The sequence below is a fragment of the Apus apus genome, chromosome 5 (genome assembly GCF_020740795.1).
Source record: "Apus apus isolate bApuApu2 chromosome 5, bApuApu2.pri.cur, whole genome shotgun sequence".
In the NCBI taxonomy this organism is placed as follows: domain Eukaryota; kingdom Metazoa; phylum Chordata; class Aves; order Apodiformes; family Apodidae; genus Apus; species Apus apus.
In genome coordinates, this window is record NC_067286.1 from 31,403,118 (window position 1) to 31,421,263 (window position 18,146).

The following is an 18,146-nucleotide window of genomic DNA, read 5'->3' on the forward strand; positions in this document are numbered from 1 at the left end:
GCGGCAGCCTCGGTCTCGGCCTCGCTCGGCGGCGGGTGTGCGGCGCCGCGTGCCATGGCCCTGCGCAGCAGCTTCGCTCGGCTCCTCCGCAAGCAGGCGGGCGCGGGGCTCCAGCTGCGCAAGCAGGCGCACTCCGTGGCGCTGGTGGGAGCCCCGCTCTCCAGGGGGCAGGTGGGCATGACGGCGCTGCTTGGCTCCGCTCCCCTCCCCGCGGGCGGGCGGGCGCACCTGGCCGCGGGCAGCGCTGTCTAACGCGCCCCTCTTCTCTTTGTCTCGCAGAAACGGCGGGGAGTGGAGCACGGCCCCGCCACCCTCCGCGCTGCTGGGCTGGTGGAGCGGCTGGCCGGCCTGGGTGAGGCAGGGCGCGGCGCGGGGGCTTCGTCGGGGGGAAGGGGGGCGTGGAGGGAGGTGCGGGGCTGCCTTCGTCTTCCCCCTCCCCAGCAGCGCATCCTCCCTTTCGCCGCTCGTTTGGGCGAGGCGTGACTCAGCCGCTTGCTGCGAGCCCGGGGAGGGGGGGCTGGAGACGGTTCCTTCCAGTGGGTCAGGCAGCCCGAGATGTCCGTGCGCCCCGTGCCCGGGGAAGGGCGGTGTGGCCGCGGCTGTGCGGGGTGGGCGCGGGGCGGCTGGTCGCACCCCCGCTTCTGCCGGCCCGCCGGTGCGGGCGGGCGGCCGCGCTGGGGCCTGACGCTCATCTGGGGGACAAAGAGCGGCCGGTCTGCCCGCACCCACCGCCCTGCGCTCCGGCTGCCCGGGAAGCGCCGGGGCTGCCCGGCACCTCCTCCGCGGGCACAGCGCGTTGGCGTGTGCGGTGCGTGCTGTGCCCCTGCGGGCTTGGGCAAGGCTGGAGAAACCCGAGGCCGTGAGAAGCCTTGTGTGCACCCCCTGCGTCTAGACAAGGAATACCGTGTTCCGCGGGTTCTCACATCGTCTGTGTTCTTGCTCCGTGTTCATTACCAGCTGCTTAACTTGATCCTAAGACACTTGTATGCTTTCAAGTGATAAAATTCAGAACTTTCTGGAAAAATCCTCAGATGTGTATATGAAGTCTTGCCTGACGTTTTGCTTTGAAGACACTGTGTAGCACTGTGTGAATTGAAATTTTCTGGTGTTTTGACTGTTACTCAAGCAAATCTATGTGCTTGTGTTTCAGATTCTTGCATCTATTGCTTCTACAAGCTGAGAGCTGCAGAAAACTGTTGCCATGGTTATTAGAAATAGGGCATGAGAGATAGAAACTTGTAAATCAGAACTCTCTCTTGGAGAGTCTTTAATCTAAAAAAACGTTACTGAAAACCGTATGATGGGGATGGATTGCAGGGGTGGACCACAGAAGGAGCTGTTATCTGTGCTGTCTGGTTAGTGTCACTGGAGTCTAGATACGTGCAGAGGAAAGATAACTGCCTAATAATCCTCTAGCAGCTTTATTCTAAATCGTAAGACCTCTTTCGAAACAGAAGCTGTTGTTCTGTGCAGCCCTCTAGACGTATCCTGCGTATCTTATGATTCACAAGCTGTAAAGTCCCAGTTTGCAATCAAATGAGTAGATCTTCATTTCCTGTCTTGTTTTGAGCAAAGCTGAGATGTATGCCATCTTTGGCAACGTTTCCATTCTAGTGAGCAAGATTAACCTCAAAAAAACATAGAAGGGAGTGTCCAAAACAGGTCTTATATACTGGAATAAAAGCAGGTCTAGATGTTACTGGGCTTAGAGTTTATTTTAAAACAACAAGTTATTCTAGGTAAGATTGTAGGCAGCAATCTGTTTTTATCTTGAGAGAATTTTATAATGAAAATTTGGGGGGGGTTCTTTCAGGTAGTTCAGCTCTAATACTTCATTAAGCTGAAGGTGAAAAATACTTTCACCATTTAGTTGCTTATGGACTGTTTATTCATTAATCAACATGGATATATTTTTGAGGGCCCATCCTGAACCAATGACAGTGACCAGCACACAAAGAGGAGTTGTTAATCTTGCAAAGAAAATCTGCTTGTTGTAGCCATTTGTATTGTGTACCTCTGCTGTTCATGGAAATTTTACAAATTATTGTTTTTGTCTTGGGGCTGTTTGCTTTTCTTCCCTTGGCTGGCAGAATAGTTTTGCCTGTAGTACTGTCCTAATAGTGCCATTGTTTGGACTCCTGTGTTACACTGAAATGGCAGAAAAAATTTAGCTGCTTTCTTCTTTGTCTTTCTAACACTATTAGTTTTCTTCTCATACATTAAAGAAGGCAATAGAGCCACAGCATTCTCATTATTAACTTATATTTATCTGTTAAAATAACAATTTTTATGGTACCTTGAAAAGGAGTAGGTAACTAATACTGCAGCAGACCAGGCTTCTCCTTCAAAAAGAAATAATACTAATCTAAGATGTAGGGCTTCTGTTCTCTTGTCTGTATTGGTTGCTTCTGAAGCCTTTTTGTTTGGGAGGGGTGGGGGAAGTGGTGGTTGTTATTGTTGCATGCTCCCATTCCCTATTTGGCAGTGGATTTCCTATCTAGAGAGAGTTCCAAGCTGAACTGAAGTTAAAATGTTTGATTTATTAATTTTCCATTCACAAATTCAATTAGACCTGAATAAAATGAAGATGCTCAGAAGTTTCCTCTAAAATGTAGCATTCAGGTTGTCTGACCAATGCACTGTGTTTGTTTGGTTTAGTCTTTTGTGTATATACTTTGAATATCAAGCAACCACATGCCTTTTCGGATATTTGTATGCCTGATTTAATGACTTCTGTTGATAGTGCTCAGGCCACATTGGAGACTGTGAGAACACCAGACCTTTGTTTCTCCATTTTGCACCGTTTTGCATTTTGCTTTCACTGGCTGGTATCTTTAGGAGGGAATTTTCTTGTTCCTTTCACCCTATCCTAACTTCAGTTCTTCCATAGCATTATTGCAATGTCTTTACCTGCAATTACATTTTTCATTTCTGGGGGATGATCCCTCACTTGGAAGAGACTGTGACTACATCTACATGGTATAATAAATTCTTGGCTACCTGAAGCTATGACTGCCTATAAGCAGCTTGTTTATGCTTAGGCTGAAATATGAGGAGGGAGCTCAGAGGCAGATGGTTTCACTAGTCTGTACCAGGCTGTCACCTGAATCCAAGCTACTAGCTTGACTTTTACCCCCTTGTTAGAAGCAGAGAGAACACTGTTATGTGTTGGTAGTAGCTCCAGGTGTACCCAGGAGGCTTCGTGTTGCAGGAGTCCAGCTCCCAAGCCAAGACCAGTGGGTGTGCAAGTTTGTAGCAGGGATAATTTAAAATATAACTGACATCACCTTGGTGATGTTTCTTTTGGCTATGCTGCTTCTCGTAAGGGAAACAAAAATATTCACACCTTAAAGGACTCTTCCATCTTCCTATAGAGGTAAAAAGTGCTCAGAAAACAGAGACCCATAACTCCAAGGCATGGGGGAGAAGAGGGTGCAGAGCTTGCAGGGGTGTGTATTGTTCTGGCAGTGAAGAGAAATGGGTGCAATACGTAGAGGCTCTTGGGCTTTTGGTGCAAAAGCATGCAGAAGATAGGTGATGGGTGCCCTTGACGTAAGCTATAGAAGATGAAAAGTGTGAAGTTCTTTAAAGCAATTTCTTGGACCTCTCCTGTTTGCTGCAAATTAAGAAGAGAATCTGACCAAACTTAAATCCAGAGTGTTTCCTAGTCCTCTTACTTGAAGGAGAAGAGGACCATTCCCAGAATTTTCTAAGCAACAGATAGCTGTTTTGTTAATTAGTAAAGCCCTTGAGGTGACTTAGAGCAGCTTTGCCATTGCTAACATAAAAATAACTTCAGTATAACATTTCTGCCCCAAGTATTCATTCTTGTATGTTGATTTTTGTTGACTGTTAATTTCCTTTTTTTTCACCTCCTTTTCTTTATTTAAAGCTGGATGTGGTTAGGTTGCTGAGTTTAGTCAGATGGATTTGGATTACTCTAGAACTGATTAAGTTTGGATCCGAGTTGCTGATTTGACAAGTTAGTAACAGCAGAGAGGTGGCTTACAAACAGAAATAGAGCTACACTTGTCAAAGAGAATGACCATCATATTACTGTTCTTTTGTTTGACCAGAACAAAGCTCTTAGTAATAGTGTTCAAAAGGTTAATGTTGTGACTCAAAGGCATAACCTCTAAAAGGGGAGTGGAGCTGCTAATCCCCATGTGACTGTAGATACACTCCTGCTTTGCCTAAAAGTGTTGGGCTCCTACTGACATCTACTGCCAGAAATAACAATTCAACTTTGCTATCTCACCAACATTACTCATATGGTTAGTTTCAGCCTTAACAATTAATAATGAAACTGCTTATTCTAAATATAGCTCCTTTTTTCCAATCTTTATCTTCTTGGGTGAAGAGATTGAGAAAGATAGTCTTTCAGTTATGCACCAAGGTATGCATAATATGCTGCAGTGTCGGGAAAATAATTTTCATCAGCTCATCCAGTACATAGGTGTTTAAAGAGTTGCCTTTGATAAACTAGCATTCTGCTTGCCCTATATTTGAATTAAGGATATTTACAGACTGTGGTTTTACAAAAATCTAGTGATGTAAAAAATAACATCTGTCAGGAATTCAGTCTTCTTAGGTTAGAATCCAGTTCAGCTTTGCACTAGCTCTTACATCAATCGTTTCTTTTCAGAGCTCAGTATTTTAAACTTTTTAAGACTTTCTAGTTTAGTAGAGCCAGTCAAATATCTCTAATCTGTAGAATTCCAATAGTCTAAATTTATTGTATAGATAACATAAGGATCTATTTAATCTCTTTCATCACATTTTCTGCTGTTGATAATTAAACTCTTGTCTTTCTCCCATTTCAACTGTAACTGCTAGTGTGTCAAGCAGCGTGTTGTTTAGTTAAATATCTGCATTGCTGAGATGAGAAATGCTACCATTTGTGGGTTCTTTCTGACCACATCTGCTGTCAGTACTGTTGAAGCTAAGTCTATTAATTTGCTAGGAACATTCTCAGGGGAAAAAAAAAAATAAAATATATATATATAAATAAATTATATATATATATATATCTGTTTGGGATATACATAAAGATATTAGGGTAACAGTTAAGTCTTCTGTCCTACAAAGCAGAAATGGGAATTTTCTTTTTTTATGTAGGCACTCCCCCCCTTTTTTTCCCTTGAAACAGAACAGGCAAATAGCAGTTATTTTCTTTTTCCTTAAGCACAAGCATGTACAAATGCTTCTCTTTAACAATATTAGTAGAACATGCTTATGTATTATTGCAGCTTATTTCCAAAATAAATCATCTCTTTTTATTTATACTGAGGTTAATAGAGATTCAAGAGACTGTTATTCTTGTTTACCTCTCAAATGTCAATTATTCATGATTGGTTAGCTTCAAATGCCAGTGATTTGACAATAATCAAAGCACAGCCAAATGAACTGGTTGTAACTGCATTTGCAGTGAGGCTTTGAAATTATGCCAGTTGTCAGAATTCATCAAGGGCAGATGCTGCTCTGCTCCACTCCTTGAGGGAAGGTAGCCAGGAGCTGACTGTTAACCAGGCAGGCAGAAGGAGCCCTGGTGAGGCTTTGGACAGCTGTCTTGAGGCCTCCAATGAGGCTGTTTCTTGGTTGCTTTGTCACAACACACCTTGTTGGCTAGCTCACCTTGAGCACAGGAAGCTAAGTTCCTGTGGGGGAGTGTGCTCTGACAGTAGTTATGGTTTATCCTTTTCAATGATGTGCCCTTTGATATTTGCCTAATTATAACTAGTCTGAGAAGTTACTAGGAAAGTGCCAATAATGAAAGTATGTGGAGTCAGAGCATTCCTTGCAGTAGGTCAGTTCTGATTCTCTTCCCTTGCCCATGCTGATAGAGGACATCATCTGCTCAGTTTTGCTTTGGAATGAAAAGCTTTGTGTCAGTCATTGATTTGATGTTTGTTTGTTCTATTCCTTTCCCATTTGGCGGGTGCACATTCTAGGTTGCACATTATCCATAAAGTTGGCTTGAAAAGAAACTTCATTTGGGGTAAAGTTCACTCATTTTCATTGCAATTGTTCCTCATATAATTTTAGTTTAAATACATCTAAAAAATTAAGCTATGCTGATGCAGATCAGGAAACCTGAGTAGATTATTTCTTACTGATCTTTCAATAAAGAGAGATTAGAATAAAGGACCAAAGAACAGAGACCTCTTGGTGGTTTTGTATTTCCGTGGGTTTATGGTGATGCCCTTCATCCTTGATATTTGTGTATTATAAACTTAGTTTTAATACGTGAATTTCTGCACCCATAAAATTATATCTGGATTTGAATAAATTCAGAGCACGTAATGTTTTCTTTTTTTACCATGAATGGTGTTGAAGCAGAGGAGTTACTGGGGAAGGGTGCAAAGGGAGATGATGGAGAGAAAATTTATATAATTAGTTGGCTTTTGATCTGCTTTATGGTGCACAGAATCTGTTAGTACTTTCTCATTTGAAACTTTAATCCTGTCTCTCATTGGGTACTCAGAAGGCCAAGATACCTATGGCAAGTATGTTCTTATGTAAATATGGTACAGAGAATTGCCTTTGGATGGAAGGTGGAAATGTGTTGTAAAACCAGCTGGTGAAAAGTGGGGAATGAGGCACTTTAAACAAAACAAAACAACAAAACACCAAACCAACCAACCAAAAAAATCAGGTCTTTCATTTCAATATGAAGTAGCGAGTTGGTCTGATGTTAGTTTCTTGCCATTGGTAAGATGGAGGGATAGAAGACATCAGTAATCTCTGATATATTCTGCTGTCCCTTCTTCAAGTGTTAACCTGTCTGAGTTCACTAGTATAATAACTGTTACTCCTCTAACAATCTAAAGCACAAGGTGCTTATTATTGAGGGGAGCTGATTCGGTATTATGACTTGCTGTGACTGTAAGTGTTTACTTGGGTTCTTGCTATCATTAACTGTTTCTGGGTTAAGCTTATTTGAAGGGAATTAGAACATGAGCAGGGTTGTTTGGAACGGGAGACCACAATAAGTGCACCCTTGTCTCCTTTCTGATGCAAGCCACAGTGCAAATGTTTCCCAACACCTGATACTGACGTTTTTGGAGACCTCCTCTTCAGGTCAAGCACACTGGGTTTCGTAAGAGATTTAAATTATAAAGGGTTATCAAAGGGAAATGAAGTGGCTGCTTGACTTCAGGTCAGAAAAAATATTTCTTGGCTCATTTTATGCAAGGGACAACTGGAGACTACAGACTTGAAGTAGCAAGTGGAATTGGATTTGCTTGTGGTTGTATGAGCTGAAGCCTTTTAAATAGGTAATGATACAGAAACTTTGTCTTAAACCAGACCTTTACAAATTTCAGAAGACAGGGTGGAAAATTCCAGGGTGGAAATTACTGAGATGTGAACTTGCCTTTTAGGAAACGAAATTTTAGAGCTGGCAGAAATCTATTGAGTCATCAAATGTCTGTATCTACTAGGAATTTCTTCCAGTAGGTACATACTCAGTTTAAAGATAATTGGACGCTTCACACAAACTGAGAAGCAATAAGGGTATCATTAAACCTGGCTGCTGAAGTCTGCCTCTTGTAGTGGGAACCTTGCTAGCCTAATACCCTATTAATGGAAAAGTATGCACTTCGTCTATTTTATTTTTTTTTACACACCCACCCCTTGGATAATTCTGGAGGGTTAAAACTGTCTTAAAATGGGCTTCAGAATGCAGTGGTCTTCGTGAATAAAGTAATTTGTTTTCTGCTGTGCAACATTTTGACAGTGTCTCTGAGAGGATTAGGAAGTCTGTACCGTAAGACAATGAGCTTAAACTGAGAGGAAGGATAGTAACAGCCTGTAGGCCTTTGTTTGCTCACTGGAAGGAAAATGTTAAGTTTGTCTGTAACCACTGTTCATAATGCTCATGGCTTTTTGAAAGGCCGTTCTGTGTCTGTGGTGATTCACTAAATGGGCTGTAATTTGAGCAGTTTGCAGGAGTGATGCTTTCAAGTCAGCGGTTTTATGTAACACAAAGTATGAAGTAAGACCTAATAACTGTGGGATTTCCAGGTTCCTTTGGAAGCAGTTCAGCAGGGTTTAGAAACCTGGAAGAGGAAAGACTTAATTTTCCCATTAATTTAGGGTGTATTTTTAACGTCTAACTCACAAATACCCATTGTAAAGAGTCGGTGTCAGGAGATCGTTTCTATCTCGTGTTTCACATAGTTTTGTTCAAGTTTCTGTTTGCTGCCTGGGAGAGCTGTTACAATTGTTACAGTAGTGTACCATTGGGAGATAGCAGCAGGCAGCCTGGGTTTTGAAAACTGAAATCTCCTGTTTATCACGTTGATGCTTCTGTCTCTGGTGCAGTATCATAGTAGAGGAGGATGGGAGGGAGGCTTTCCCTGCTGCTGCCTGGATGTTTTCCATTTAAAATGCCCCCAGATTCATGAGCCACCTGCTTTGTCTGATTAAAAATGGCTCAATCTCTGCAGGAAAATTATTACTATTGTAACTGCTGCCTACTGTGGGTACTGAATAAACGGACTGTATTATGCTTAGGATGATAGGAAGTGCATGTTCCCATTGTCATACAGCTTGCTAAAAGGCACCTCAGGTCCCAGTTATAAGCGTTATTTGGTTTGGCCTATATTAATAGGCTATTTGAAAGGGCATGCATGAAACTTTTTATTTTCCTAAATATGTTCTTAATTGGTATTTCTAGCTTTTTTGCCTAGGTGTAAGTTAGGCTCATAACAATGAAAAAAAAGTGGTATTTTTTTTGCCAGGCATAGGTAAAATCCTGGTTCTGGCAGTGCAGGCTGAAGAAGCAGCTGCTCGCCATTCCCTGGTCTGCTGGTTAAATGCCTGTGTGACCTTTTCCCTAACCTGTTCTGGTCAAAAGAGATTGACCTAGGAAAGATCTAATGTACAAACTATTAGTTTATTAAGTTCTGGCTGAAATGTGCCCCCAAGCAGCTCTGTTAATGGAACTATCAGAGGGAGCATGGAACCACTGAGAATTGCACTCCTAAGCTGTAGAGATGTGTGCTGGCTTTAAATGCTAATAATTCATACTAACAACAGGAGGGCTGTTGTCCATATATGCACCTTATTGATGTAACTGTACTGTGTGTCAATAGTCAGATTGCTACCTTTATCTCCCTCCTATCTCTTTCAAGTTCCTGTTAACATAAATAGATTAATCAAACCTGGGTTGGTTTGTTTGTTGTGTTTTTTTTTTTGTTTTGCTCACTTGAAAAATGGATCTCCTCTTGAGCCAGAGGGCTGATGGACTCGAATGGACCTGGTTGATACAAATTTTCTGAGTTTGTAATTGACTATTGAATCAAAAGAGAACATATTTTTTGCTTGAATGTAATTTATGTTAGAGCTTGGAAGTGAAACAAAAGACTTCTTTTGATGATGTTTAATTTCATATTATTTAGTTACTAGCAAAAGTTTGTGGTGTTGAGTCTGTCAGTACTGTATGGTACTGTTTCATGTAAAAAGAACTTCAACCCTGGCTAGACCTGATCTGCTGCACTGACAAATGCTGTGGGTTCTGTGCTTTCTATTGAATGTAAGGAAGCTGGCCTTCCTATCTGCCCACATCTTTTGCCAGTTTTCAGAATTCGGATCTGCTGTCTTTTAAAAGACTCATATCTTCATGGTAACTTTCTGTGTTGATTTAAAAAGCTGTTTATAGCTATTAGTATCTTAGAGTGCCCCAAGTACCAAAGAAAGTAAATGCGAGTTGTTTAGTGTGGTGGGTTATAGAAATCTTTCACTAATGGCCAATTAACAGCAAGATCCAACAGGCTGCACTACACTTGACCATGTCTATCCATTGAGCAACTTGTATGTTGGGCAAAATAATGTAGTTGAGAAAGATTTTGTTTAATTTCTTTAAATCAAAACTATATGCAAGCAGGCAGATGAAATGGAAAATAATTCAGGTGTTTAAATATTAGACTAATATCTGAGATACTGTAAATAGAAGCTAAGAAAATACATCAATAATTACTTTAATAGTTCTACCTAGATTCTTTTTCTTTGCTGCTCAGGAAGCATTAAGATAAATGTACATGTTGATTTAATCTTCAATATCTGGTCAATGCTAATAAATATATGTACACACGTGTGCATGCATACTTCTAATGACTTTCAGGATACATGGTTTATCTGTGTACTGTCAATTTTTGTGTACTGTCTATTCACTAAGATTTGCTTTTGCCCTAAGGTCATTCAATCACAGCTTTCAAAACTCTAGGGACAATTAAAAAAAAAAATAGTAGGAAGGAAAGATACTAATGTTTGAGGATTTGATTAGTGTGTACTTCTGAGATTAACTGTATCTTAATCAGATAGCTGCTGCATGCTTAGCTGCAAACTTACTACCCTGGGAGACTTGAGCTGTCCTCTGCAAGCACAAAAAAGTGTGCCTAAGTAAGAGGGAAGCACAAGGCTGAGAAAAGAAGCCTCTACAAGGTTTATGAACTCTTATCTGAACAGCAATAAACTTTTGCAGATGGTAACAGAAACTGAAGCTGTCTGTTGTCTTTAACAGACAGTAGGCTTTTTTAGAAAAATAACTGGAGAGAGGCATCAATGCAGGAGATACGAGAGTACCATTTGTCCAAAAGGTGCAAAAGATCCCAGAATTCTGAACCCCAAAAGTGTCTGTCCATCCATCTTTACCACACCATAAGCTGTATGGACCTGATGTGATCATAAGAAATGAATGGCATTTTTATTCAAAGTCTGAAGCCAGTCTTTTTTGCCTTACAAATGGGACTGGGAGGAATGTGCGGTAAAGAAGAGAAATTCTTGAATCCAAATGATAATTCTCTAAATACACTTGCTAGAATCTGCCCTATTTGGCCTGCCTGGAGCATAAACTGAAGAATCTTAACCAATTCCTTGAGGTGCCTAATAAAAGATGGCATGGTTGATGCTTTATTTTTACACTGATCTAAAGATGGAGCTTCATTATATAATTTTCTTTCATTCTTTTTCATCTTTTAGTGGGTAGAAATGCTGTGATGTGATTGGATATCCTGTAAGAGAGAACAAAACATAGGTGGCAGTCCTTTCTTCCATTACACTGTGTACTGTGCTGTCCTGCAATGTGTAAGTTGCTGAACACAGGCTCTAACTGTGGATTTACTTGCAGGAAGACATAAAGAAATATATTTTTGACATTCATTGAAGATATCTCAGAACTTGCAGCTCTTTCCTGATTCTGCATAGCAGCAGAATTAAACAGAGAGTAAAAAAATGTAGTGGTCACACAGATCAGATAGCACACTCAAATCTGAACAAAATGGGCTCAAAATTCCAGAGCCATCATCCTACTGGCTTATTAGGTATTGCCAAAGGGAGGGGGGAAAATGCTGTTGGGTGCCTATGTTGCCTTTTGAAAACTAGGGAGTGGTATGTTGCAGTCCTGCTTAGTGCATTAAGTCTGTGCAGATGACGTATTTTCTCAGAGTTGCTGAGACTACATTTATTTAATCCTTGTCAAGTAGCTGTGCTCAGCTGACACATCCTCTCCTAGCAAATACCGTGACAGAAGTCCCTGCTATAAAAGTATGCTTGCCTATTTCCCAGGCACTTAATTCTCAAGTGACTCAACCATTTGCCTTCATTCTTTCTAGCAGTCAAAACTCTTTTTGAAATTAGAATAGTCATGTTTTTCTCAACGCTGCTTTTATTGTATTTACACCAAGCAAATTCAGAGTCTGTCTCCTAGACATTAGACTAATAGCTTAATGGAAATTAAGTAGGAAGCCCGGAGCACCAAGTGGGCCGTTTCTTCATGTTGGTTTGCTTGCCTTAATTTTTCCTACGCATGGAATAGCTAAGGACAGTGTCGAGCTCTCACCTAAATGCTTTGAACTGCAAACAGATGAGTGATTCAGAGAGACAAAAGGGACAGGCTTGACTGGTCTTCAGGGTGGTCTTGACTTAAGGCACCATTGGTGTAGCTGTAAATACTCTGAGACCTTTATAGTTCTCATCACTGCCTGCAGCAACAGGCCCATCTGGAACTGAGAGGCTATGGCCTTTGAAATACTGTTAGTGATTTTTCTACCTAAATGACTGTCAAGAAAGCACACAGTATTGCAGAACAGAGCTTCTAGGGATAAGCTCTATAATGTCTGTGAAAGAGAATTAAACTTTAAATGCATCCAGTTAATCAATATGCTCCTAGTTGGGTGGAGGAGGGGAAAAAACCCAAACCACTCAAAACTGTTCCCTTGTTCCCTAATCTTTGAAATTACTACTTTTCAGGTAAGTGGACAGAAATACACTCTAGGAAAGGCTGAGTCTTAGACCCAGAATGTTTGTCAGGTGTCAACAGCCAATTAAGGTGTAGCTGCCAAAGACAGGATCTCAGAGAGGGTCAGGATCCAAGCCCTAGAATTAAACTGCCTTCTAGAATATTCTGTGTTGAGAAAATGGACAATTTCTCTTACAAAGCACTAGTGCATCCTCAATGGAATTGCTTGGAAGTACTGTAAGCACATTTCCATTGTTGGTAATTTGGCCCTTTTGTGCCTGGATTCTTGTTTGAAAATGGAAAATAAGTGCAAGAACTTGGGTATAGTTAGTGAAATGTACAATCCTAGGCATCTGTGAGCTCATTTAAGGCTGTATATAATCTGTCTAATTGGGAAGCAAGATGGCAATACAGACTGTACTTTTTAATGTTAAAATTGCCAAGAAATAATTTTAAAACAACTCTGTTTTTCTAGATGACTTCCTGTGATTGTCTGATTGCTAAATTAAAGCAATTATCTAATCAGTGAAGTTGTGACAGTTTTTTGCAAGGGCATGCATATAGTCAAATAAATCCATTCAATTCCTGTTACTCCTTTCATACTTGCCCAACTAATATTCTATGGGGACCATATTTTGAACATTTCTCTGGCCAGTATATAAGGACCTCACATTCTCCTTTCCCTGTTGTGTTTCCAGGATGCCAAGTGTATGACTTTGGAGATTTGAATTTCACTCAAGTTCCCAATGATGAACTGTACAACAACCTGATTTTATATCCACGGTCAGTGGGTTTAGCCAGCCAGGTACTGGCTGATGCTGTAAGCAGAGCAGTAGCTGCCGGACACAGCTGTGTGACTATAGGAGGTGATCACAGGTGAGCTGAACTAGATGTAATTAGTGGTGCATGCTGCAGGTTGACACTTGGAATTTAAGACTTTAATTTAAAAATAAGGGGACAGTGAGAATACCTTGGGGTTATTTCCTAGCCGTACCATAGGGTAGCAGCATTCTGATTGCTGGGGCTTTTAAGGTGGACCATAGAAAACCGCTACAAAAATCGGACCTTCTGAGACAGTCCTGCTTTGTTCCAGACTGTTCTGCAATCTGCAGACATACAAATTAGGTTTTCCTATTTGGGAAAGTTTGTGTAATCAAGAACTGTTGCAGTTTCTTTATTGCTGAATGTTTTGTGATGCTTCTCTAAGCTCTCAGCTCTTGGAATGGGTTTCAAATGGTTGCACACAGACCATTTTGTAATAGATCTTACAACCTGAATCTCTTTCCTCTCTTTTTGCACTAACCTTTGGTCTGAGAATTGGCTGAAGAAGGTAGAATGTGAGAATGAATTGTGGGGGGAGGTGTCATGCCTGGAATGAAAAAATGGGTGAATAGCAGAAGTGATGAGTAAGCACAAAGAGATAATTTGGAGCTAGAGTAGGTGAAGATTGGAGTGTGGGAAGGGTGACAGAGGAAAGTGCTGTTTCTCATCTGTCACAACAAGCACAATCCTGTAGAGTTACTTGGATTCTCCTGGAAAAATGACAGGGACATGCCAGGCAGTTTGTATGGGATGCCCCCTTTATTGTCATAAATGTCTGTGTTGAAACATGGTAACATTGCTGATTGATGTTGCAGACTTCCCATTGTGCCTTGTAGTTGTTCTGTAAGAGAAATGGAGACTAAAGACTTTGCTCCTGTACTTCCAGCTTGGCACTTGGTTCTGTCAGTGGCCACGCACGGCAATGCCCACACCTTGGTGTGATCTGGGTGGATGCACATGCTGATATCAACACCCCTCTTACAACTCAGTCTGGAAGCCTTCATGGACAACCTCTCTCCTTTCTCTTGAGAGAGCTTCAAGATAAAGTAAGTCTCCTGCTTGTACAGTCACCCTACACTGAAAGCCTCAGCATTTTACTTTTTCTGGTGTGTGGTGCTTTCTCATCTGCTGCAAATGCAGACCTGTTTTGGTTACAGGCAAAAGTATGCACTTGTGTGTGTATACATGTGTATATATATATACACATACATGCACACATGTAAATATAGATATACATATGCACACTCTTAGAAACAAGAATGAGAAAAAGCTTTTTTTTTTTTTTATTAGTACCCCTGTGGGTTGTACAGGAAGCAGGAGCTCACACAAGCTGTATGTACCTGCTGACCATGGTGTCAGTTCTGCTTAAGGAGTGGACTGGGTGCCCATGCTGTGCAATGGCAGCAGTTCTACTAGCTGAGGGAACCTCCCCCCAGCCTAGCCTGTAAGAGCTGTGCTGAGCTCACCTCCAGTGACAGCAAGTACTGCATACCCTGCATGCTTCTCCTGGGTAGTTTGGCTCTTCCATGTTTTGACAACCTTGGGGCCTGACAGGGGCTGTTCCTGCATGATCTCTCCTAACTGGCTGCTCTGATGTTGGCTCCAGTAGCAAATATCACAAATCAGAACAGCTGTACCTGCTTGCAGGGTGCTCTTAAAGAGATAGTCTTTGTTGTGGAAAGAGGTCAGATTATCTGAAACAGAGCTGCTTACTGGGGTGTATGGAATGTGCATGGCCAGTCTTTCTTTGCTACTGACATGATGCTAAACAGTAGGTTGACCTGAGGCCTACACATCCTTTTTGGCTTAGCTGTGGACTCCATCTCCCCATGCAGGTACCTGTAGCATCTACTGCAGATCAGTGGCAGCCTGTGCACTGTTAATAGCTGGGGCCTTTGCATAAGAACTTAAGACAGTCCTGCTCCTGCTCCCCAGCCTAAGCTTCAGCAGAAGCAGATCAGCCACTGCAGGTTGAGAATGGATGCTGGAGCTGCGGAAGACCTGCCTGTTTCGTCTAGGCACTATGCACTGCTACTCATTTCTCTTTAGACTTTTTTTTTTTTCTCTCTAAATTTTGGGGGTGCTGTGTTGATGGAATTATGCCTCTTCCAAATAAGATTAAGCATGTTTAATGGCTTCATGGCTATTGAAGATACCATTGTGTTAGTACCTGTTTGACATAGCAAGTTTGCTATCAACTGATAAAGCTCTTCTGCTTTTCTCCTGTAAATTCTTTTTAATTAGTTCCATCCACAAGTCAATAGAATAATTTGGTGGTTTTACATGCTTTTCTCTTTCTAATAAATGGAGTATGGTCTCTACAACCACACTAGAATTCCCAAAGTAATGCAAAATGAATGGGGCTTCTTGAAATACCTGTACATGAGAAGATTAATACAGAAGGTTACTGTATTTATAGCTGGTAATATTTTTCTTTTTGGCAACTCCACCCACTTCTGCAGAAGAGACAGGAAGAGCAATATAAAATGTTGTTAGCTTTGGAGCTTTATGTCTCACTGAGAATAGAAGAAAGCAAATCAAATCTATCTCAACTACCAGAGGAGGAAAAAAAGCAGAATAAGATGCAGCTTTCCTCTTCTGTGAGTAGGACAAGAAGTATTTAAGCAGCTTCCTTTGTATACATTGATATTCTGGTCTGCTGGGCTCTGGTTCTTGAACAGCACAGAAAAGCAGTGTTTTATATTTTTTTAGAGCTACTAAAATAATACTGTGAGCTTTCTGGCACCAGTGGGGGAGCTGGCCTCTTGTCAGCGGCAGTATGCAGAAAGAGCAAGATTAGGTTATACTTATGTGAGTTAGTCAGGTCCTGGTTGTGAGACCTTGTCACAAGCCCACCTCAATTCTAGCTGTCAGGAAGCCTATGCAGAAACATGACACAAGCCCTTCAACCTGTATTTGCAGCCATACAGACAGGCATGTACTCATTTAGAGGGTTTTCTTACCATAGTGTAGTCCTTATTAGAGGGAGGAAAAAAGACCACTTGTCCTGCTGGTACAAGAAGGCTTCTACATTATAAATTTATAAACAGCTGTTTATCAGTAACAGAATGTGCCTTAGACAATAGCTTGTCTGGCTATACAGGAGGGCACCTTTATATGTGAACAGGAGTGTGTGGCTTGTCCAGGAGAGCAGCTATTTTGGTAATGGGACAAAGATTTACTGTCCTTCTTTCCTGACTGCTTTGCAAGGATTCTTTTTGAATCCTGCAACTGCTTGCCACAAGCAGGATGCCTACTCTACTCCTACATTCTGCTAAGCATAACTTCTTTCTCAAAGCAATAAGCCAACTAACCAGTTAGTTGCCCTTTGCTTCTCAAGGAGGGTTCTATCTTGCTGAAGGGTACATAGCATGGCAGTGTGAGAGGAGAAAAGAGACTTTGCAGTGAGCCCTCTATCTTCTTCTCCCTGCTTGCCCTCATGCTGTGTGTGCATGCTTCTCTGGGTGGACTCCTATAATTCCAAACTGTGTCTCTGGGCCTGTAAGATTTGGTCATCAACTCCCTAGTCTCAGGAAGGCTAATTAGGACTTGGTTCTCTGTCTTGTTTTGTTGAACCACAAAGAAACAGAAGTCCCTTTGAGGATATAAAAAGAGAGCAAAATAGCCTGCATGATTCTATTTTATCTTTCTGATTCATTGCCCATCTCTACAAACTCTTCCAGCATCTCCAAGCAACCTGTTCCTCATTTTCTATCAAGAGGACATGACAGAGATAGTTATACATCTCTCTTGGTGGCACAATCCATCTAGACTGTTCTTGACCCCACGTGAGCAATCTAGTTGTGCTGCTGTAACCTGTGGGTTTGCATGAAACCTGAGTCAGGAGCACTGTCTCTTTGGTTAGTTTGAGATACATAAAGTCCTAGCCCTTGTTTGCTGTATGACCCTACAAAGGCAGAGCAACAAGGGGGGGGAAGGATGTGACAGCAACTGCTCAAATTGGCACAGCTGCCAGTCAAGTCCCTCAGTTTGTGTTACCTCACTGGTTTTCAGAATCCCTTGTGCATCCAGGGCTAATGAGCTTGGTGAATGCTCTACTGAATCACATATCCCCATGTAGCAGACAACATGAAATATAAAGTTATGCATCTGGGTATGAAATTAAATAAAGCATTTGACAACATGGCTGCAGAACAAGCCCTGGTGTTGCTTGCACAGTCCAGTCAGAGGCTGTCAAGTGCTGCTTCTTTGTCTAGTTAGCTTCACAGGAGCACTGCTTGGTACTCCTCAAGGCAAGGTGGCACTTCAGAGTTCTAAAAAAAACTTTCAAAATTAATTGTATTGTTTTAAGGGAAAGTATCTATTAACATAATCCTCTTACTGGCATTCCTCAAACCAAGCATTAGTGTCAGTGCTCCCTGGAACCATTCAAACTAAACTTATAAGCTGCTAATAATAATTTACCATTAAAAATGCCTGCACCTTTTTCTGATGCCTATTTGGCTTTATTATCAGCAACTCCCTTTCTTTTGCATGGAAGTTTAAACACAGCTTACCAAAGAATGTTAAGACATTCCATTTTCTTTATTTAAAGAGAATATAGCATTTAAAATAGCAATATTAAATCTTGTCATATTCCCTAGCATAAATTTACAACATTATCAATACTGTGCTCAGCTTATGGTATGATTTTGAGTTTTCCAGATGCAGCTTCATTTCTGAGACCTGAATTATTTTTTCTAGTGGTCTCCAATTCATTTATCCCTCTTCTCAATTCATGGCTGCATAAAAAGTTTCAGTTCATTGCCCCAGAATAACAAATACTTTTATTATTCATGCTTATTTAATCCCACCGTAATTAAGTAAAGCTATGGGTGTGTTAGCCTTTAAAAATAAATACAAACGTAATAACTAGAATATAATTAGCAATTGAGCAGTATAAGAGGGAAACAAAACCTTCTTGCTGTTTGACAGCTGTGTTGGCTTTCAGAGCTGGGAGAGGAAGAAGAGAAATTTGAGTTAATTGAAAGCATGCCTAAAATTAGTAGATATTACTAGCTGAAGGATTGTATAATTGCATACTATGGCTACTTAATTAGCAAAGATGAATCATTATGACATC

The 18,146-nt window shown here is 41.2% G+C and overlaps 1 protein-coding gene and 1 long non-coding RNA gene across 2 annotated transcripts in view; one reads left to right on the top strand and one right to left on the bottom strand.

Annotated features, from left to right (window-relative positions):
* Positions 1–18,146, top strand: part of ARG2 (arginase 2) — a 22,022-nt gene continuing 3,876 nt past the window's right edge. The window contains exons 1-4 of the mRNA XM_051622540.1: positions 1–171; positions 280–352; positions 12,940–13,117; positions 13,950–14,109. Coding sequence (XP_051478500.1) covers positions 55–171; positions 280–352; positions 12,940–13,117; positions 13,950–14,109 — 528 coding nt within the window. The 5' untranslated portion in view covers positions 1–54. The remainder of the gene's footprint in view (positions 172–279; positions 353–12,939; positions 13,118–13,949; positions 14,110–18,146) is intronic.
* The window catches only part of LOC127386066 (uncharacterized), a 1,155-nt gene continuing 598 nt past the window's right edge, over positions 17,590–18,146 (bottom strand). Inside the window, exon 2 of the long non-coding RNA XR_007889803.1 lies at positions 17,590–18,016. This is a non-coding gene — a long non-coding RNA (uncharacterized LOC127386066). The remainder of the gene's footprint in view (positions 18,017–18,146) is intronic.